The 24063-nt window shown below is 40.1% G+C and overlaps 1 protein-coding gene across 5 annotated transcripts in view; it reads left to right on the forward strand.

Annotated features, from left to right (window-relative positions):
- UTRN (utrophin) overlaps nt 1-24063 on the forward strand; it is a gene marked incomplete at its 3' end in the record, with an annotated part of 327257 nt that overhangs the window by 256924 nt on the left and 46270 nt on the right. For all 5 annotated transcript variants that reach the window (XM_083496211.1, XM_083496214.1, XM_083496212.1 and 2 more), the window contains 5 exons: nt 63-141; nt 1266-1326; nt 14926-14987; nt 15539-15613; nt 23311-23512. In XM_083496211.1, coding sequence (XP_083352337.1) covers nt 63-141; nt 1266-1326; nt 14926-14987; nt 15539-15613; nt 23311-23512 — 479 coding nt within the window. The remainder of the gene's footprint in view (nt 1-62; nt 142-1265; nt 1327-14925; nt 14988-15538; nt 15614-23310; nt 23513-24063) is intronic.

Consider the following 24063-nt stretch of genomic DNA (forward strand, 5'->3'; position numbering starts at 1 on the left):
CTGTTAAGAATGTATGATCACTTGAAATTAATGGTTTTCCTTGTATATGTTTGTACATGCAGATATCTGTAGAGGATCGCCTTAAACTGCTACAGGAAGCACACTGGAACTGTGGACCCACATCTCAAAATTTTCTGTCCAGTAAGTGTTAGTAAAAGAAGCTGCTTGATAGTGTGTTCTTATACTGGAGGATGTAAAAGCAGATTGAGGGACATTCCGGGAGTAGATAAATGTGGTACTTGGCAGTTCAAAGATCTCTTATTTTCACCTGAACAGTGAAGTCATTTGTGTATATGACCTCAAGGCTGCTGTTCATACGAAGTTCAGAAAGTAGCGTCTAAGTAGGATTGGATTCCTAGATAGGTACAATGCAAATTTAGATATTTGGAAGGGGTGGGGGAAGTAGCTTTCATCATTTTTCAGCAATTAAACCTATCTACAGCATCTGGAATCCAGCATTTCTAATAACTTGACAAGAGAAAAATACAGAACAAATAGATGGCTTCCCACTGAGCATTCTCTGGGGCAAAGACATTAGAGAACAGCAGCTCTGATTGCCTCATTTTAATAAGGGTAATGTAGAGAAAGACAAGGGAAACCAAAGTGGTTGATGGTCTGCAGAAACTCCCTTACGAGGAAAAGGACATTCTAGCTTAGTATTAGTTTAGAAAAAAAAATCAAGTACGGAGGGCGGGGACATGATAGAGGTGTATAATATTATACACGGGAAAACACGGTTAGAGAGAAGGGCTTCTCCCTCTCCCATAATACTAGAATCCAGAGTCATCCAGAGAGACTGAATGTTGTAAGATTCAGAACATACTGAACAAAGTACTTCTTCACACAGTGCATAGTTAACCTATGACATTTGCTACCACCAAATGGTAGTAATGACCACCAACTTGAATGGCTTTCAAAGGGGGTTAGACAAATCTAGGATAAAGCCATCAATGGCTGCTGCTGCTGCTGGCTATGTATCACCTCGAGTATCAGAGGTGGTATCCCTCCGAGTTGCTGCTGCAACTGTCCGTGCTGACCACTGAAAAAGCTGTTGTAGCTTTGGATGGGTGGAATAGAGAGCAGAGCTTCGTTCTAGGTGTGGTGATGGTATTCCCAGAACTCTGTCTAGAAGGTAGAGATGGATCTTCACTCCCAGGTCCTGGAATGCATATTCAGTGCTTTCTTATGACCGAGCTTAATTGGAAAACTTAACTATAAATTATTTATTTTTGTCATAATTACCCCGTTTTTTTTCTTTTCTACAGCCTCTGTTCAGCTACCATGGCAGAGATCAGTTTCACATAACAAAGTTCCATACTACATCAAGTAAGTTGGCCTTTGCTCTTGCTATAATTGTCTTAGAGGAAAATTCACAGGATCTTTGAAAGCTCCATTAATCCTCAGCTGCCTTTCCTCAAGCTGGGGGGATCATGTAGAAATGCTGCCATAATTAGTCTCACTAGCTGAATTTGTATATACGTTTTGACAGGCTTTGTCTTCCTTTTCAGTATCAGTGCTTAACATGAATTGAAAACAATACTGCAGTTTTACTTACTTTGTTCCATTGATATCTATATTATACACTTACTTGGTCACATCAGAAGTGCCATTAATTAAAGGGTACCATCAATGCATGATATTAGAAATGTCTTTTTGAAATTTGCTGTGCCTGAATTCAGGGTTTAAATTATAAAATCAAATTTTCAGGGTAAGCTGTCTATTTAAGCATATTTGATAGACTCCTTTTAATTAAACTTTGAGATATGTCATTTGTATTTCCTGTCAAGCTGTGAATACTGAATGAACTCTTACCATCCATCCTATGTGTTGATTTCCATCCCTTTGGCAATTAAAATATATACACTCCCACACATTTCATGTAGAGTTACTCAGTTTAAAATAGTATGAAGTCTGTTGTATGCTCTTATATTTACTTTTACTGTGATTTCTCTGGAATTGGCTGTTATATCTGGAAAGTATTGCAAACTGAAACAATGCTGGAAGTAATATATGAGAAATATAGGCATGGCCTACCAGAGTTACCCATTGCTTTCAAAGGGCGAATGATTTAAATACTTAAGCTTCTCCAGTTGAAATTACTGGGAGTTTTTTAAATGGTGCTCAACCATGTCCTTGTGGCAAAATTATGGCTCACTTTTATGTATATTGGGCTTCTTGTTTTAATACTTAAATTCTTCATCAACTCATTGGGATAAAAGTGGAATAGGAAAGGATGAACAAGAGTTTGGACTACAAGTATGGAATGCCAATTATAAATTAACTGGTAGGCAGATTTTTGTGGTTTTGTACACATACTTTAAAAGCCCATGGGCTGTATTCCACTTACTCAGAGTTGACCCACAGAAATTAATGGACCTAATTTAGTCATGCTCATTAATTTCAGCCAATATACTCTGAATAAAACATGATTGAATACCATCCCATCTTTTTAGTGAGTAGAATGCTCTGCAGATTAGCCTAGTGGTTTACTTTTTTCATTTCTGTATTTAAATGACTAGCATTAATAAAACTGAATCTCCCCCCCCATAATGATCATCTCTGTGTTTACAAATGAATCATTCTGTGCTTATTCATCAGTTTGATAAAAGCTATTCCAAAGAAGCTGTCACAGTACCATATCATAAACTGCTACATTCCATGCTTTTGTTGTTTCTGAAGGCATCAGAAGGGATATATCCGGGTCCTTTCCAGTCTGGGTTCATGCATAGTCATGGGACTACATCAGTCTTGATTGATATGAAAGATGATCTTTTTGGAGATAATTGGGGGAGTGTGAGCCCATTGATTCTGCTTGAGGTCTCAGTGGAGACTGGCCTGTTAGGACAAATGGAACATTTTCCTACCAATCTCAGTCTGCATTCTGCCAGTCCACACCTTACAACAGCCACTGATTGTCAGCTTCCCACTTAGTCTCAGTGGGAGCTCAGCAAGGAGGAGGATAGGGACAAAACCAGAATTAGTTGACTCTGCTTGCCATTGGCTCTTGCTGCACCTACAGTTTTGCCTTACCAGTCCTCATGAGTGCCAGACCTCAGTGCATTTGTAGTTACCGGTAATCAGAGCAAGTTAATAGATGAAGTTGCTTTTGAAATATAATTTTCCCCATATACCACCTGGTTGCCAATTTGCAACTTATTTATACCCCGAAGTGCTAGACCACTTCTGGATTGATTTGCAAATGAAAGTACCACCATCCCTTGCTATGTTTGTTGCACATGTTTGTCAGATTCTTTATATACAACAGGGAGAGCTGACAAACCATGAAAGTGTTTTCATTTACCCTTTCTTCTCCTAGGAAGCTAGAAAGTTTAGTTTTTATATTGTGCCTGTATCCTTTTTTTCTGAGCTAGCCTAGAGGACAGAGGAGAAATAACAATGCCATCAATAATATATTTAATCAAACGGATTAGTCTTTATTACAAGCCCGATTCAGCAAGGGTGCAGTGATTATCTTTTTTGCTTGCAGGGCAGAGCTGGGTTGAAAATTAGCCACTACTTATTAAACATATATCAGTGTCCAGGAAAGCATCCCTTTAGGGTCAGGGCTGCTACAGCCTAAACAACAGGATTGTACAAAGCAAAGTGGCTCCAGGCAGACGTACATGTATCTTGTATGTACAAGATACCCCAGGCTGCATTCAGCCCTGCTGGCTTGCTCCACCTTTAATTTCAGGTTTCTCTTGGATGTTTTTGAACCACATGCTCTAGCATAGCAATCCTGAGTTCAGTAATTATAATACAAAGTATGGCAGACTGCTAATAAATTGATTCCATTTGATTCCACTGCAAAAACAGGTAATTCAAAACACTAAATCCGGGGGGGGGGGGAGAGGGACTTGAGTAAGGAGAATTTCCTAAGACTTCTCTAGCCTTAAACATCCACTTGGGGGTATTGTTTTCATCCTTCAGTTGTCAAATCATTCCAGGCTCAAAAAGTCCCTGATGCAGAAGAACATTGAAGTTTGCAGGTGCGCCCTGCTCATTAACCAGAGTGCTGACAGTTGTTGACACTATGCATATCCACTGCCAAGGCAAACCACTGGTAAATAGAGAACAGGCCAGTTGAAAGAGAACCTGTGGAAGTGTTGTGATCAAGATGAAAAAAATGGCTAAAGGTCAATGAAGGAAACAAATACAAATTTGTTCCCAGCTCCATCATGTGGATACAGCTTAGCACTCAATGTGTTCTGTAAATTCATGAGTGAGCAAACTATGCTCAGATAAAGGGCAAGAGAGTCAGATTATTTTTTGAGAGGAATTGTGAGCCCACATGCTCTCATATTTATGACTTGCACCACTGAGGTGGTGATTCCTCAGGTCTTGCTTAGCCTGCTTCCACCCCTTCGTGCTGCAACATTGACACAGTGTCAGCTGTATTGGCTGTGCAGACCATGGAAAGGCCAGGCCATTGTCCATTTTTCATAACCAATACACAACTCGCTTCACTGTGCGGCCTGGGCAGAAACGAGCCCATGCTTAATAGCAGGAGCAGTGGATATCTGCAATGTTAGCTCTGGGGATGATGTACAGATTAGTTTATTACTCAATTATCTGAATGATTTTTCCAAAGTGCACCTTGGGCTGATCTCTAGAGGGCAGCTTAGAGGTGATCTAAGTATAACTTCAGCTAGACGATAAATGTGGCTGCCCTGGAGGACAGTCTGTGCTTTCTTGTTTTCACCTCTTCCTAAAACATTTTTAAAAATTGTTTTAGGATGACTAGGAGGTATTTTAAGAAACAATTATGCTATATATATACTATTAACAGCTCTGTTGTCACACAAATCCATAGGACTAAAACCTTGCAGCCAAAAATGGGAGGTTAGTTCGAATAAATACTGTATGTGAAATTCAGACCCACTGTCACTACCTATTGCTTCTTGGGCTTCATTTGCCGGTTCACAGTACTATAGCAGAAGCCATTCTTGGCTGAATTTCGCAATAAGAGTCTAGGCATGGCAACCTAAGGCCTCATGGCTCCCATTTCTTCCCGTCACTTTCTGGCTCTCCCCCTATCCTTCCTTGGCTCTTCCTTTATTCTGTCCCAGTTCTTCATTACCCTCCGTTCCCTCAGGTACTTCCTTCCCAGTCCTCTTCTTGTTGTTACTATTGATTTATTTACTGTTTACTTGCCCAAATGGCTTCTAAGTATAAAACCAACTATAAAAATATATCCATGCATAATTAAAATGTTCAGTAAAACAATTTCATTAAACATTAAAAAACCCCACAATTAAAATGTACAATAAAGCAAGCCCATTAAAACAGCAATTAAAACAATTAGATCAGACGTTTAAGTCAGAAGAACATAGGAATGCTTGCATTTTCAAGAGCTAGTGAAATGCCAATAGTTTATCATTTCCCCGCTCTTCCTTTTTTATTATTAACTGTCCCATAGAAAAAGCTTTTAAGGTCAATCTGGACATGACATTACTTGCATGGATACAATCAGTGTATGCTCTCTTTGTTATGTAAATCGCAGGCATGAGGTAGCGTGAATAGCCTTTGGGCCGCCTGTGATGGTACAGGAAGCTGCATTTTCTTCCTTCTCAATGTTTACAGTAGAGGTGGGAATAGCTGCTTCAAAGAGTGCTTTTGCGAACAGCTTCCATGCTCCTTTTCAGCCTCAAATGGGAGTGTGGGGTTGTCTTGAAGCACTTTGCAGAAGCACTATTTGACACAGCACCACACTTCCCTTCTAAAGTGGGTGGGTGGCCTGGGGCAGGGGCAGGAGGCTTCTTTCTCCTGTCTCCAACACCGCTGCCCATCTTCTAAAAGGAGAAGTGTGGAGCTGATTCAGAGAGCGCTTTTCAAAGGGCTTGAAGACAGTTCTTGCTCATTGGGACAACAGGATTAAACTCCTCCCAGCAGTTGAGGTTACCAGTGATGTTAGCTGAATGGTGAGGTTCTGGGGAAAGAACCTTTCTGGCAATATAGCACTGGTCAAATGTGGAATTACTTGCTTATTGCAAGCAATTCAACAGATAGATCAATTGCACGGTATCTAGCACAACTGCTTTATTTTTCTGAATGCTGCTCACTACACTGTGGTAAAATTATAAAAAAAAGTACATCGTGCAATCTTAACTAGCTTGATGTATTTATTTTGGTCTTTGTGTGTGTTAAAGTCTGCAATGGATTTTTAAGAGAGGAAAGTGTCAAAATGATTTAAAGCCATCTATTTTACAAGTGAAACTGTGCTTACTCTGTCTCTTCCCCACTGCCAGGGGTCATCAGGCTTTTACGTGTACAGACAACAGAATATTTACTGTGTCAAAAGAACATCTTCCTTCCATAATGTGTTCACCTACCACGTACTTTAAAACTTATAATTAGCTCAAATATATATTGGCAGCCAGTGCAAATCCCTCTGTGAACCGTGTGCTATGCTTTGTCATCTTAAGTTCTTACAGGTTTCTTTTGTACATAAACCAAGTTCCACAATATTTACTAACTGAAAATATCCAAAAGCCACAGTATTGTTACACCTTTATTAGGCTTAATGTCACACAGTCATATTGAATTCTGCTCTCCATTATTGCAGGACATACCCAGGGCTGTATGTCTTCTCTTTCCAGCTCCATCTCTGGCCAGCGTTAGAAACTCAGATATATAAGCTAGGCACCAAATGGCTCCTTAAAACAGGGTTGCAGTTGGCAAAATGGAATGCCTATGTTCCATTTTGGGGCCAGACGGCTCAAAAGTCATATTTTTCAATAGAACTTTTTGGTTCCTGAAATTCACTCTGATTGTGCAGATAAAATATAATGGATAGAATCCTACTGGATGTGTTGCTAGTGTGTGGAAACAGTCAAGATCCCAGGATCCCCAAGCAAACACCTCCAGATGGTAGAGAGTTCAGGTGCCATCCCAGCACCCAGGCATCTCCATTTGCTCACATTTCAAACAGTGCCTCTGCCTCTCAATACTTGCCAAAAATATCCAAATGTGTTGAAAACACGAATCAGTATCTTAAGTTATGCAGTACAGCCATGTACTGATTATGATTAGCTTTACATATCCGCATGTTTCACCCTATAAGACGCACCAGACCATAAGATGCACCTAGTTTTTGGAGGAGGAAAACAAGAAAAAAATATTCTGAATCTCAGAAGCCAGAACAACAAGAGGGATCATCCGCAGCAGCGATCCCTCTTGCTGTTCTGGCATCTGGGATAGCTGCGCAGCCTGCATTCGCTCCATAAGACGCACACACATTTCCCCTTACTTTTTAGGAGGGAAAAAGTGAGTCTTAAAGAGCAAAAAATACGCTAATTCATTGCAGGTACATTATTGGGTGTGTAGAAGAGTAAAAGGCCTGGAATCTTGTCTACAACTAAATGCCATTTATTTCCACAAGGCAAACTGAGCCATCCTCTTCAAAGCTGGTTGTTGTGACTTGCCTTTATATGTTTTCTCCCAGCCCCATTTTTTAATCTTTCCCTCATGTTCCACAATAATGGTTTTTGCTTCTGTCATTTGAGTGCTTCATTTATTGCTGTAGACACCAGTGGACGGTGTAAGGAAGCGGGGGCTGAGAGGAAAAAGCTAGTTTTTCATCTGCCAAATATAGAGGCTTTTAAGGAAAGTTGAAAAGTTTTTGATGAAAAATAGATCCACGGGGTTGTTCAGACTTATAAGGAGAAATGGAAACATTTGTGTGTGCAGAGCCACAAAGAATTCACTGATCTATTGCTGTTTGTAATAGACATGATCCATGTGGACAAATGGTTGCCTGAATGAAAAAATGATATACATTTTTTCAGCAAGTATTAATTTGAGTGTATTTTTCACTGGTTGTATTGCTAACACATGTGGAATATAATGGCATTAGAATCCTGTTGTTTAATCATTCTGCGTATAGGCAAAATATTGGGATCACAGAAATTGGGAAAAATAAATCCTGACATTTAATAAAGCTAAGACAATCAAATTGTAAAATGATTTTTAAATGCCCAAATTCAAGAAGCATTCATAGAATCATAGAGTTGGAAGGGACCCCAAGGGTCATCTAGTCCAACCCCCCTGCAATGCAGGAATCTCGGCTAAAGCATCCACCCAACCTGTGTTTAAAAACCTCCAAGGAACGTCTTGGCATTTGTCAGATCCAGGGTCGTTATTGTTGCTATTTAATTTCCTGGGATAGTTTGTTTTTATAGGTTTCTGCAAGATAGGGGACCATGGTGTAAGAGGGATCGCCTTATACACACCATGCAGAATTTAGGGCACCTCTGATTGTGTCCTCTCCTTACCTGCCTTTCCCCTAAACAATTTCTGTATTTATATCCTGCTTTTACCATGGCTATTCACAACATGAATTTAAAACAGGCAGGTAAAAAAACGCACCAGTCATTTATAAATATATATAAAAAAGTTACCATGTTAAAAACAACACTGAATCAAAACAATTTAAAACCATTTAAAAAACTCGATGAGGAGAAAAAGTACAACCCCGCCACTTGAAAGAACCTGCTGCAACAGCTATCAGTTCTCCTTATAGGTGGGTTGACTCCAGCCTTTTGATTGTTTTGGTTGCCCTCTTCTAAACTCTTTTTCCAGCTTTGCAATATAATATCCTCTTTGAGGAGCAGCAAGCAGATCTGTCCCCAGTATTCCAAGTGGGGTCTCTATCGGTTTGCAAAGCAGCTTTCATAACAACAGGGCTTCTACCTGCTTCCGACTTGCTTCCTGTCTTGCTTTGGTGTTCCCTCTAGTTAATACCATTTGACAACCCTTTGAAGAGGACTTGGCTTTTGATTCTGCTACCTAGCTCAGAGCTCTGTATCCCAATGACAGTGCCTCGGGGCATTGTATGCCAATGCCACATTTACTTGGTTTCTGTTTGTCCTGATAAATGGTGTTGAATCCTGATTTCCCCCACCTATTGTACTTCAACAGTTCCTAACAAAGCTGCCAGATATTTCCCTAGCCAACACTCTTCTCAACACCCACCTTTCTATATTATTCCATAGAACCTTCCATAAAACTAAGTCACATGCCTTTTTTAATCCTTCCCCTTGCTCCTTTTTAACACTTTGCCCCATATTAACAATACCAAATCCCTCTTTTGCCACAGCTTTGCTATATTCCTTCCTTTATGAGTGACACATATTAGAAGTAGTCCCTGTGAGATATAAGTAGATATTCATGGAGCTATGGGGATGGGAAGTGTCTAAAACTGGTGTGGGGAACCTTTGGCACTCAGATGTTGCTCAACTACAACTGTGGTCATCCCATTGGCCATCCTTGCTAGGGTCGATGGGAGTTGTAGTTCAGCAACATCTGAAAGCCTCATCAGAGTGATGGATGTGAACAGATGCCTTTCCTTTCTTCAGCTACTTCTCCTTTAAGCTCCTTTCCCACCCCTCCACTAGGGTTTGCTGCAGCAAAGGACCAAAGCAGATTCAGTCACAGTTAATGGTAGTCATCTAGCGATGAAGCAATTGGCAAACATCAAACCTTTTTTTTAAAGTATGTAATTCCTTTCAATTTTAAATTGTACTTTCACAATTGGTTCCCAAAACGCTTTATGTTGGGCCTCAGTGGTAGAGGGCAAGGAGGGCAAGGATATGAAGACTGGGGATATGTGACAAATAGGGGAGGAGTAACTTTGACCGCAGGGATAGTCAGCAGTGCAAAGCAGCAAAACATCATCCACTGACAACCGGGAGTACTTCTTAGCTCACCTTTTTGACCTTCGTGAGAGAGTTGCCCTGAAAAATCTCACAGTTCCAAAGTCTGTATTTGCTGCCAAGATTTGTGGATCCACCCAATATAATGCGGCCTGCATAAATGGTTCTAATATGTAAGCTGGTGCTTAAGATAAAATCTAATTCGCGTGAGACAAGGCAGATGGTGATTTTGAAAATCCAATACTGGAATATTCAAAACACATTATTGCCATATTGCAGGAAAGGCAGAAGACATCATTCAGTAATTTGGTAAATAAAACAATCAGCAAGTAATTTTAGCTTTGGAATTCCCGTGTCAAAGAAGATCAGATGAGTTTATATCTTGGAAATAGTGTCAGATTAGCAGCGTTCTTACCCTCTCTCCTTTAAAATGTCATTATCAAAATTGTAGTGTAGCATAGCCCTGATATCTATTTTTATCCCAATGGTTAGCATGTGAGCCGTCTAGATTTCATTTAATTTGCATGGTTTAGATACATTAAAATGACTATTTGTGGCTGTATTGCCTCAGGCTTTTTAAAACAGGGACACACACATTGCATATCCACTTCCCCTTTGGAGGCACTTGGTAGCACCAGCCTTTTTCTTCTGTTGTATTAAGACCCGACATCATTAGATAATAATGGCAGATATATATTTCATTTAAGCCTTACAGCAGCTCTATAATGCAGGCCTGCCACAAGGAAGCGAGCACATTGTGCTCTTAAAATTCCTCCAACTGCAGTATCAGAACCGTTGATAATGCACCTCCAGAAATCAGATGTTTTGCCATTTAACTCATGCTTGCCAGTTGTTATTTTTTTAGCTTGCTTTGCCAATTACTTTTAGCAAAAGGCTATGTAATGGGCATTTTGATTCGGCTATAGAGAGTATAAAGTATTGTGCAAAACATGGCGAACATTTAAGTGTATTAGATCGCAATTCTATACAGTTACCTAGGAGTAAGTTGCATTGAACAGACATATGTAGGATTGCATTGTTAATAAATTAGATTTATTAAGAGGGTGGAATTGACTCTTGGCATTCAGTGATATGTTACAATCCAAAATATAAGCTATACTAGCAATCATAAGTTTACCCAACATAGTAAAAATTCTCACTTAACACTAGAATTATTTACATTGATATAGCAGTGCAGATGAAGGGGAAGATAATTGATCTGATACTATGAAGGAATAAACACTGAAAATTGTTATAATCCTTAAAGTGTTTTAGAGTACAGTGGTACCTCGGTTTATGAACTTAATCCGTTCTGGAAGTTTGTTCTTAAACCGAAACCATTCTTAAACCGTGGCGTGCTTTCCCTAATGAGGCCTCCTGTCACTGGTGCCCTTCCACTGTTCGGCTTCCATTTGTAGACCGAGGTAAAGTCCGCAAACCGGTTTTGCATAATTCGTAAACCGAATAGTTCGTAAATAGGGCTGTTCTTAAACCAAGGTACCACTGTAATTAGAGTAATTTACAGATAAATCTAATGGTTTACAATAAAATTTTATAGGATATGCTGATACATTGTGCCTTGCCTTTTTGTAACTAAGTCCATTGTGCATTTGATCCTAGTGTTACAGGATTTGACACTAGAAGTATAAAATGCTTTTTATAAGTGAGGGAGCATTTAAGCTGCAATTCATATAAAGAAAAGAAAAGTACAATGAATCAGTATTTCCAAGCTGATATATATGAATGCATTATAAGGCAACAGCTTACTTCAACAGCACTGTTCTTCTGAAGGCAGTCACAGAATCACCTGTTCTATATCTTTCAAGAATTATGACCTAATAAAAGTGATTCAGCCGTACTTTGGAAGATCTTTATAACTGAAACTGGGTATAATATAAGCAGGTTTTCTGTTCTGAAACATTAAAGTGCTAGTAGCCTTTTTTATTTGTTCTGTGACTGAACAACCGTATTGTTCTCTGGTTTATGGAAAAAAAATGTGTCACAGAACTCACTCATAAGGTAGTTATTTATTAGTCCCTGTCCTTGATAAAAGAAAACCTTTTATTTTATAGCTAGCTTGCTGAGTTTAATAACTCTTTTCAACCCATTATGAATGATATAGATTTGCCTTTAGTAAATAATAATAAAAAATTCTATAGTACAGTTGAACACCTCCTACCACTTCTGGGGCTTTGAAAAATAAACCCCCCTACCATCTAGTAGTTAAATCCTGAATTAAACCATTTTACTTCTGAAAACTAGCTCCCTCTATATGCAGAGTTACATAGGGTCGAATCAAATTGTGCCCTCGTACTTGTGGAGTTACTTTTGATCCAGCACGTACCTCCACTAATGGAAAAGGGGATGGCAAGTCCCCAGTGCTGCCTAAAAATCTTCTTCAGAGAGCTCGGGGACCCTGCCTACAGAGCAGTATGGAAGGTGGTGTAGAGGTTGCAAGGAGAAAGGAGGAATTGGCAAAAAAAAAAATTCCTCTCCTCCTCTTCTCTTAGCAGAGGTGCCCATCGGATCAAAAGAGTACAATTGAATTTCAACCCCATAATTTCAATATAAGCTCTGAGAATAAAGGACACCTGCCACCTAATAAAGCTTCCATGCATCTAGAAATGAGAGGAGGGCTGCAGCTTATTCATCTGGGTGGGCTGCCCACCTGCAAGCTCCATCCAAACAGAAACCCATGAAGACCTAGCTTGCTGCCAGAGGTATGGTATGATCCCAAGGGATCTTGTCCATTTGGGTCTTTGCTAGGGCCTCACCAACATTTCCATCCTGGGGTGGATCTACAAATTGGGGGGACGGGACCACTAAAAATATGTCAGAAATTAAATGGTTATAACAAAGGGGAGGGTGGCTATGTAAAAATCACATAGAATATCTTTTTGCTCTCTGGTGCCATTTGGTGTTGCATGTTTATAACAAATTCAAAACATTGGTTTTTGTTTTTTTACTAATGTAGTGAAGTCCTTGATTATTGTAAAATAAAGGTAAAGGACCCCTGGATGGTTAAGTCCAGTCAAAGGTGACTATGGGGTTGCAACGCTCATCTCGCTTTCAGGGCGAGGGAGCAGGCGTTTGTCCACAGACAGCTTTCCGGGTCATGTGGACAGCATGACTAAACCGCTTCTGGAACAATGGAACACCGTGACGAAAACCAGAGCGCACGAAAACACCATTTACCTTCCCGCCACAGCGGTACCTATTTATCTACCTTTTTATTTATTTATTTACAGTCCTCCGTGCGCCAGTAGCGGTTTAGTCATGCTGGCCACAAGACCCAGAAAACTGATTGTGGACAAACGCCTCGGCCTGAAAGTGAGATGAGCGCCACAACCCCATAGTTGCCTTTGACTGGACTTAACTGTCCAGGGGTCTTTTACCTTTTTACCTATTGTAAAATTCTTAGCAACATCGCTTAGAATCATAAGTGTCAACCAAGGGTCATCTCTTTCAACCTCGTGCAATGCAGGGATCCTGCCCGCAGCTGTCCCTGGGTTGGTTCAAACTACCAACCTTCTGATTAACAGCCAGATGCACTGACCTATTGCTCCACCTTTTTATGATAACTGCACTTCCAAAGGACCTGTTTCAAAGACATGCTAGTAAGGTGTGGTGCAGATGTGCTTGCTGATGTGTTGTATGTGTCCAGAAGCCATAAGATGCACACTTTTGCATTGTCTCTTTTCTGTATTGTTCTTTACCCATGCTGTAAAGTCTGCTCAAGTCGCCTCAGTATGGCATCATAATGGTCTAGTTTCACTAGAGACCGGGACTTGCTTACTCTAAACTTGATGCATGTTCTATGCCACATAGGTGTCATCCTTTTTCCTGCCCTTGGTTCTGGTTTGGCAGTATAAAGGAAAGTAGATTATGTAGCTAGCTAGGGCAAAAATCACTGGGATTTTCCAGTACAGACCCTATTAAAATTGGCTAAAGTTTTAAAAATGCAATGGATATGTTCTTACTCAGCTGTACTTTTCAGTGTGGCTCATACAAGGAAACTTCCTGATAGATTTTGCACACCGGCATTATAAATTACTTTCAAGTCAGTGTGGTTTCTTGTTAGAGCAAGTTTGAGTTTAAATAAAGTGAGAGAATATAGTGTACTGCTTCATTAAGTACTGCTTAATTTGCTAATATATAGGGTTCATTTAATATTAAATCACATTGTACATTTGATGGGGGCGGGGGTTGTTCTATGACAAATCTACTGAAATTAATTTTCCAGTTACTGATGAAAATTTATACAGCAGAGTGTGGCTGGAATTAGTATTCTTACAGACTAATAATTTATGGAAACAGAAAATGACAAATCGACAGCGATAGATCTGAAAGTTTTGTGAGAAGGCTAAATTTAATCTTATATGTATGGTTGGATACACAAGATCTTGATGGGTTAAATGGTGGATAAAATTGTAATATTCATTGCATTGGAATGCTCTTAGAGGGTAAATGTAGCAATGCATTAAAGTAATTACTCCGTGATCTTTAGCACGAGTGAGTTAAAGGTCATTTTTGTACTTCAAGTACATTATTAACTATTAAGGTTAATATGTATACTGATACTTTTGACTATTGAGGAAAAGGTTCTCTATATATATTTAAACCAATGTAACATTTAGCTTCTTTTCTTTAAACAAACTAGAGAGGAAGAGAGATACTTGTGCCTTGCTGATATTGTGATACTTCCCAAATGACTGGGATCTTAAAATTAATACAAGACTCAGTGTGTTCACAATAGCTAAACTATTTCTGGTTACTCGTGGTATTTGACATACGTTAAGTCCAAGATACCGTGATGAGTAGAAAACTCTGAAAGGAGAATGCTTGTACATCCTTCAAAATAGGGAACTCAGATTGGCAGCCAGAATGATCACTTGCGTGCGAGCTATGAAATTGTAATTTGACATACACACCCCAACGTGCTTTGATCACTTCCAAAATCTGAAATGTAAACTTCTTGGAAATCTTTTCTCAAAAAAGATAGCTAGAAGTGCACTCCAACATTGGTGAGGTACTGTATTTCCCTGAAAAGGCTTAAATTTGGCACACATTGTTGAAGAGACCCTAATTAATAGATAAGACTGAAACTGTACATATTTGCACTTAAAAATTATAAGGTTGTGAACTGTATGTCGTAACAAGTCAGCATTCCAACACAACACAAGCTGCATATGAGCTGGAAGGTTGTGCTGTGAAATGAAATATTTAATTTTTGCTTCTTGGTGGCTGAAAATATGATTCTTTCTTTTAACAGTCATCAGACACAGACAACCTGCTGGGATCACCCTAAAATGACCGAACTGTTCCAGTCATTAGGTAAGTGCACTTCTCCTTTGGTAAAACTAAGTCACAAAAAGTCTATCTGATAGCTGGTCAAAGTGTTTATTGCTAAATGTAGGATTTCACTGAATGTGCAGATAGGGGGTAATCCACAGTACATAAACATGTTATTGGTGCCGTTTACAGAATGAATGCCATGGGGGCATGGCATATTGTTTATTTACTAAGGCCTCATACGATGCCCATGAAAGGTCTTATCAAATATGGTGCTCTGTATTTTGCTACATGAAAGCTATAGGTTCCAGGCACAGACAGATTTTACTTGTACATTTCTATCCTGGAAGTTTTGGTAGAACTTTTTAAAATGTTTCACAAGTGTTGTCATCTTTTCCACTATTTTGACTGGAAACAGACCTTAAAATCAATTTAGCTTGATATAAAGTACTGCTTCCCTTCCCTTTTTTGTCTCGGGTGTGTGAGTGTTCATGCATGTGTGCACGTGTTTTAACAAATTCATGACGATATGACATTGAACAAAATGGTTCCTTATAATACTCTTACATTTCTGCCCTTTGCCATTTTTTCAGCTGATTTGAACAACGTGCGCTTTTCTGCTTATCGCACAGCCATCAAAATCCGGAGGCTACAGAAGGCATTGTGCTGTAAGTTTACTTCTCAAAGCTCATTATTTTTTCAGCAAAGAGGTCTTGCAGATCCTCCTCCTCAAAGGAACTGATAACCAAAGACAGATTCATACTTCCAGCTTGCTGATTGTGGTCACCTATAGTATGGGTTGTTGAAAATCAGTATAGTTAATGGACAAGTTAGCACAATGGCATCTCCCTTATCTTTTCAGAACTAACATTCTCATTGGGAAACAAAATTATATGAGCTGAATGAACGAGTATTTATAAAAAGCAGTAAAGAACAGTGAAAGATCCAGACTAATAAATGATTGTAGTACTCATAGTAGAGCTGCAGATATGGGCTTTAAATGCTTTTAGGTATTATTTTTTAACTCCCTGCATGTACAAAACTTATTCTTACATGTCCTGACAGCGATGTGAAACCAGAAATTTTTACCTGTTCTGGTACAATTTAAAGTTCTCAACTGCTTGGATCCTTGAAAATTTCACCTCCACTTGCTTTCATCACAATTCCTTAGATTAATTAACATCATTTAACATTGGTGATCTATGTATCCAATCAGGGGCTTTGATTTGTGTATCGCTTAGCCAGCCCAGGAGAACTGAGCCATGAAAAACTCTTTAATGGTAAACTTCAGCTATAAGTTTGTTTTCCCCCCAAGAGACGTTTCAGTGCATTTCTTTACTCTCTAGGGTTGGTTTTTTAAATATTTTTTTTTAAAAAAGGACACCAGTTGAACTAAATTATTTTTAAACTTTACAGACTGTCAGTGCATTTGGGAGGAAGCTGGGAAAGGGGGGGATCTTTCTGAACCTGTCCAGTTGTGTCTGGGGCAGTGCAGCATGGCACCTTCCTGTTTCAGCAAAATGGGACACACCACCCTTAGTTATCACTGTGAAAGAAGTCGTGGTAAAAGGCTAATAGTGTTTGCCAGTTTCATCTCCTTTTCAGTCTGCCCACCAGATTCAATCCTAAAATTCTTATGAGAGAATATTCAGCTAAGCCTTAAACAATAGATAGTACAGTGGTACATCAGGTTACAAACACTTTGGGTTACAGACTCCGCTAACCCATAAGTAGTACCTTGGGTTAAGAACTTTGCCTCAGGATGAGAACAGAAATCGCGTGCCGGTGGCAGGAAGCCCCATTAGCTAAAGTGGTACCTCAGGTTAAGAACGGTTTCAGGTTAAGAACGGACCTTCGGAACGAATTAAGTTCGTAACCAGAGGTACCACTACTGTATGTGTATTGTCTGTGATTTTATGCATTGGCTAATGGGAATTCAGGCACGAGACTCTTTAATGTTTAAAAATTATGGAAATCTGTGCATAGTTTTGTCCTACAATGTAAGGAGGCATGGAATTTTCTGAAAAACTTGGATGTCAAATTTACCGGCACAGATTCTCTCTCCGCCCCCCCCCCCAATTACTGTCTAATTCGTTGATCTTGATGAAAATGAGTTATTCTCCCCGACTTGGCTAAAAAGATGAACAATTCTTGCATATTATATGCATTATTATAAGAATCCCTATAATGTAATATTATACACATACCTACAGGTTTTCTAAAGTTGTGAGCACATAAACAGATACATACTATGTATACCACCATATAAAAATACTTACATATTAATACCTATAAAATTATGGTGCAGAAATATAGTACAACGGGCTTTATTCTTTATGTAGGTATGTGTCTCTGTATGTATGCATAATATATACATCTTCTTTGTACATAATATTATGTATAACTAGCTGGTCCTTTTTTTAAAAAAACCCACAAAAACCACCAATGTAGGGCATAAGTGAGTGCTCAATGCAAGTGGCAGTCTGATGTGAGCAAAGCTCAATTGGGTTGGAACCATCAAATTCTCCGCCTAAAACCACTTAAAACAGATTTCTCCTCAACCCCTCTTTGTATGTAAGATGAAGGGAAAGCAAAAGCAGCCTAGTGGATGAGTCTGGCTGAGCAGTTTCTGCACCTCTAGTAAGCAGGTTCATACAGGAGAGCTGCTCTTCATGTTGTGATTGCTTCACTCAAGCATTCTTTTGTGAAGTAGAATAGCACTGAAGCCAGCTGAAAGGCAAGTGTCTGAAGAAGGGAAAAAACTGAAGCGAAGAAAGGGGAGAGATAACTCAGGCACTGTTCAGTGGGTTAGTAGTAGCACTTTTATTTTTAGTCCTCTCCCAAAAACCTCAATGTTTGCACAATTCAGCTGACAAGTTACTGGAAATCTCTCTAGTGCTGATGAGGTGCAGAATGACTACAAATGACTCAGCTGAAAAATCCTAGTTTGCAGTCTGCCTTGCCAAGTCCAAACACAATTTTGTCTCTTAAGCTAATCCATCTGCAACTGAAATGCTAACCTGTGAGTCTGTATTCCTTTTTACTATTAAACAGCTTTGAAAGTAAAATACCCTACAGTCTCTATTCAGAAATATGCAGCTTCCTGTGTAATAAGATCCTACACTGTGGTGTAGTGGTTAAGAGCGGTAGTCTCCTAATCTGGGGAACCGGGTCCGCGTCTCTGCTCCTCCACATGCAGCTGCTGGGTGACCTTGGGCCAGTCACACTTCTTTGAAGTCTCTCAGCCCCACTCACTTCACAGAGTGTTTGTTGTGGGGGAGGAAGGGAAAGGAGATTGTTAGCCGCTTTGAGACTCCTGAAGGGGAGTGAAAGGCGGGATATCAAATCCAAACTCCTCCTCCTCCTCCTCCTCCTCTTCTTCTTCTTCTTCTTCTTCTTCTTCTTATTTCATTCGAAATTCAACAGCGTATAAGCCTTGAGAAAATACTACTTTGTTCAGCCTTTAGCAAAACACCTGACAAATATCAATTTTCTGTCCTTGCTTTGCAAAGTGTTGCCTTGGTGGCCTCTCATGTAGAAAGGAACAAGTTTTTTTTTTGCTTTATATCATCAGAGGGCAACGAAAGAAAGTCAAGAACCTCTAGAGGTTTCTCTATTCTTAAATTTGGACAAGCAGGTAGTCGAAATTTCTATGCCTCGTCCTTATGTACCATCCAAGCCAAGCTGTCATGCAGCTTCCATTTAAAATTGGAAATCATTTCCCATAATTTAAATGCAGATAGTCTCTAAAGATGTCAGGCTATATAACACTTCAGCAGGGCTAATGCACTAAGGCAAAGAGAGTGTCAGATTGAATCACTTGAAATAGAGGGCCATCATCTGACTGTTAGATGTGACAAATTGCTGTCACAGCTTAACAGTGGCAAACTGTAAAGGCCTTTTGGGGGAAAACCACAAGGACATGTCTGAAGTTTGTGTCTTAGGGCCTTTGCCAATGTAAGGCGCTCCAGTAGAATGCTTTTCAAATTGTAAATGTGGAAACCATTAATTACTGCCCATCCATCTAGATTTTCCAAAAGAGACTATTTAGCAGGAAATGAAAGGAATTTAGTTGCAGATATTTTTATTTTTCTGGGGGAGGGGTACAGAAAACCCTATATATTAACATTTCCAGCATAAATTAACATTTCCTGCATAATAATTTTGTTTCTTTTGTACCTGATAGGAATCATTATAGTCTCTTGAAATACTGTGATAGCCGAGCTATAGTCTGTTTAACATTTAATAGGATTGATTTGGCACTGTGAAGCCATAAATATGAGGGAAAATTATGTAGAAATCAAATATTATGGCTTGTAGGCATTGACAGCCTTAACCTCCACGAATTTGTCTAAAGTTCTTTTAAAGCCATCCAAGTTATGGCTATCGCTACATCTTGTGGAAATGAATTCCAAAATTTAACTATGTGCTTTGTGAAGAAAGACTTCCTTTTTTGAACCTTTTCCAGCTCTTGTGTCTAGCAGGTTGGGCAGGATGAGGCTGGGAATTGTTTTAATTCAAACCAGAGAAGAATTTTGAAGTTTGTAGACTTGCCCTTCCTTTTGTGAGCCTCTAAAGTTAATTTCGAAGCCTGAGCTCAGAGACCTTCAGTGATATCCAGCTTTCTAGGTCCAGATCAAACTTAATGGCTATATTTAGCGTGACTAGACAGTGACGGACTTCTAAGCATTTACAAGGTCAGTGGAAGGCGCCTACAAGGAGAATAGCTTGACAATGACTCGGCAAACAGACCAAGCCATACACTGAAAGGGAAAGGAAACAAACCTTAAAAAAAACAGGAGAGAGTTACTGCTAATTTTGTATCTGAGATGACAGCTGGTCAGTACCTTATTTAGCAAGAAGTCCCAGGTGGTCCCCAGACCATTTCTGACTCTTGCCCAGGAGCAATTCAGTGTGAATTTATTTGCTAATGGAGAGAAGATGAGGAGCATCAAGGACATCTTTTATTGTGTTACTGAGTATTTTTGTATTATTATGACATGTGTGCATACTGGGGATTGGAGGAAGAGGAATCGAAACCTGTCTCCTGAGACTTACATAGCTCAACAGAAAGGGACTCATCTGCATTCTTCATAGATAAGGAAATACAAGCAGTGGCATTCTAGCTGTTACCACAGCCATATTGTTTGTGGTATCTGTTACTCCCCAGCCTTCCATATCCTGTTTCCTATGTATTACAAATTGCTCTGCCCTCTTATTCTCCCCCCCCCCCCCGCCCAGGACAGACAATAATTTATAATTCACTCTAGAATTGTCAGTCTTCCTTTCCTTCAGAATGATAGCTTACAGTGTTAATTCACTTCTGATTCTGCCTGCAAGAAAAAAATTTGCAGGAAATGAAATTTTAACTTGCTCATTGTACACACCGTATTTTTCGCCCTATAGGACGCACCTTTTCCCCTCCAAAAATGAAGCGGAAATGTGTGTGCGTCCTATGGGGCGAATGCAGGCTTTCGCTGAAGCCTGGAGAGCGAGAGGGGTCAGTGCGCACCGACCCCTCTCGCTCTCCAGGCTTCGCGCACCTCTCCGCAAGCAGCGGGAGCCCGGCGCTGGGCTCCCGCTGCTTGCGGAGAGTTGCCCGCACGCTGAAGCCTGCGCGCGCTGAGCTCAGCGCATCCAGGCTTCACGGACCTCTCCCCAAGCAGCGGGAGCGCTCCCGCTGCTTGTGGAGAGTTGCCCGCGCTCTGAAGCCTGTGCGTGCTGAGCTCAGCGCGTCCAGGCTTTGCAGACCTCTCCGCAAGCAGCGGGAGCCAGCGCTGGGCTCCCACGGCTTGCAGAGAGCTGCCTGTTTGGGGGCTGGGGTCAGGGGAAGCTCGGGCTTCCCCCGCCCCAGTCCTGCGCCTGGGGGGGAAATAATTCCCCCCCTTTATTTCCCCCCAAAGAAACTAGGTGCGCCTTATGGGACGGTGCGTCCTATAGGGCGAAAAATACGGTATACAGTGAAAAGAATGCCAAGAAACTGCCATGGTTTGCTAAATTTTCAACCATTTCTAGTGAAAGATGTCTCTAAAGAGTATGCTTCCATTTGGCTTTCAGCTTAAACTCTTTTTATGCCCATGAAATGTCTGTCTCCATAACTTAAGACTACTTGGGGAAAAATTCACGATCAGCTATTTTCCTTCTATCTCATTGTCTAGATGATAATTAGTTTCCCATAATCACTGTTGTAACTGAGTGTGCTTTTTGGAACTGGCACATGTTCTTGTCATCATTCAAGACAGGAATTCATAGCAGAAATGTGATCTTCCATGAGGGATGCCTGTCAGTGCATATGGGCATGTTTCCATTATTGCTCTTTGTAGATCGTGAAGGGATTTTAAATGATACCTTAATCTGCATGTTCTGCCCAGAATTGTTAAGTGCAAATAGAATGTAGTAAGATGATTCCTAGTCAGGGCACTTTAAATCATCTTGATATAATGCTTGCATGTACTGGGAAATTCTCATCTCTACCCTAACAGAATTCTTGGTTCCAACTGCAAATCTGTAAATATTGCCTGAATACTCAGGCTTTTCATCTGGTACCAGCATTATGGTTAAAGATAGAAGAGTATGCATGCGCTCACTGTATGTATGTAGTTTAGAAATTTTTATTCCACTCTTCAAGCAGTAGCTTAATGTTTACAAGGTTCTTCAGCGATCAGAAAGCTTTAAAAGTTGGTGGATACATTCAGTGCTACCCCCTGAGAATGACTGTAGTTTAGTTTGGTATTACATGCATAACCACTCTGAGCATAGCTTATCTGGAAAGGTGGTATGTGTGTAAAAGCCCAATGGCATGCATGACTGAAGTTGGGAGGACATGGACAGCACAACATCATGACTCAAGTGTTCCCTATAGCAAACAAAGGATTTCTGTCCTTACAAAGCAAATGCCTTTGAGCAGTTAAATGCTGACTGTACATGTACGGATTCTCATTTAACATACCATGCTGCAAAAGAAATTCTTAGGAAATGCTTGTTAACAGCCTACACCCATAAGAGTCTACATGACCTGTAAGATCAGCATCTGCCTTCTGGTCCACTATGAAAACTCAAATATTAGTGAGTAAAAGGGACAGGGCTTTTTTTGGGGGGGGGAGGGGGGCGGTTTCCACATCTCTGGAACAACCTCCCCAGGGAAATTAAGCCTGGACAGCCAATAAAATCCAGACTCCAGAGATCAGCAAAACGGGACGTTTATTTAGGGATTACAAGGTCAGTGGAACCAAGGCTGTCTTTACCCGGGGTGCAGGGCACCCAGGCGCTGAATTCTGGGGGGGTGCCAGGTGCCCACCGCTGAAGCCACCTAAGCATATTTTATTGAGCTCCTATGCGACAGCAGGGTCAGCGGCACCTTTGACACGACTGAACTGGCACTGGTTTTAGAAAAGCTGGTTTTAAACAAAATACCCCCCCCCAAAAAAACCCCTCCTTTTGGAGCCACGCAGACGTGAACGCTATTTATCAAATGATAATAGTGACATAAACATAATAAAAGTTAATTTGGGGGCTAAACTAAATTTGGGGGCGCTGGGCAGATCTTTGCCCCCTGGTGACACATATGCTAAAGACGGCCCTGGGTGCAACACAACTTCAACCAGCAAGTAGTGGTGGGTGACACACCAAATATGAAAATAGTGCTAGCTTTATGCACTTCCAAGCAAAGGGGCCATTAAGCTTATATATGGCAAGACTTCCTTCTACTAGCTTCTACTTGTTTAATCACAAGGCACAGCAACTTTCTTTTAACTTCCTTATCTCTTCCTGTACAATAGTTTCTAATAACAAACTCCTCCTCACGTGCTACTTCATCCTTCTCACGGCTCTCTTGCAAGCACAACCTTCACATTTCAGCCTTCACTTGGTCAGCCCTTCTTGCACACATTTCAATTTCATTCTATAATTTCAATAATTTCTCTGACAGAAGCACAAATTGCCCACTCTTTGCAGACCTTTATGATAATTTTAAAGACTTGGGTCCTCCACTGTGTGTTTGATTAACTTAACACACTCTGCTTTCAACTGACATTTTAGCTACTAACTTATTTGTAATTTTAAGGATCATGTATTGAATGTTATTTGTTGTTTTTATGGTTTCATTATTTAATCTGTATTTTAAAATATGTTGCAATCTGCTTAATGAGGGATTTTACCATGAAAAATTGGCCAGAAATCTGTTACATATAAGAAAATTAATAATACAAACATAGATTAAGAGCTAAATAAACACATCACATATTAGAATAAATTCTCTTTCAAAATTAGAAGTAGATTTTGGGTGCACTGGTGTGTCAATTGATTCTTGTGTGTGTGTATATATATCGTCATTCATTAAATCTTCTCTGCTTGACTATTTTGCCAGTGGACTTGTTGGACTTAAATACAACAAATGAAGCTTTCAAGCAGCACAAGTTGACTCAAAATGACCAGCTCCTTGGTGTTCAGGATGTAGTCAGCTGCCTCACTACGATTTACAGCGGAATGGAAGAGAAGCACAAGGAGTTGGTGAATGTTCCAGTGTGTGTAGATATGTGTCTCAACTGGCTGTTGAATGTTTATGACACGTAAGTATGAGATGTCAGGCACTAAATAAACATTGCTCATAATGCTGCACTGCTACATCTGCATGTACAACAGTGACTCACTGAGACTAAAAATCAGATCTGGCATTAGTTCAGGCTGAAGGCTCTGTGCTGAGGATACTGAGGAAGCTGCATTTATTTAGGCTGCATTTACATGGCAGTTTATACCATTTTCTTGATGTTTCACTAACTGTTAATTTTCGGATTGTATTTTAACTTTCACATGATGTAAAAGCCACTTCTGTAAATAGAGTGGAACATCGCACAAGTTTGGTGCTCCCTGCTGTGTTATTTGCAAATCATTTTTTTTCCTAGAAGCAAAACAGAAGAGGGAGAGGTAAGTTGCCTTGCATGTGTGTTCACACAGCAAAGTTCCTTTGCTGCCTCCAACCAAAGCAGAATAAAAGGCAATAAAGGAATTTAATCTCCCAGCAGACCTTGGTGAAGTTGAACCATTTAGACTGAAAAGCAGGAAGGTTGTAATCCTAAAAACATTATTCTGGAGGAAAGGTCTATGGAGCTTCCGTCAGAAT

Source organism: Podarcis liolepis (genome assembly GCF_965112155.1).
Source record: "Podarcis liolepis genome assembly, chromosome: 3".
Lineage (NCBI taxonomy): Eukaryota > Metazoa > Chordata > Lepidosauria > Squamata > Lacertidae > Podarcis > Podarcis liolepis.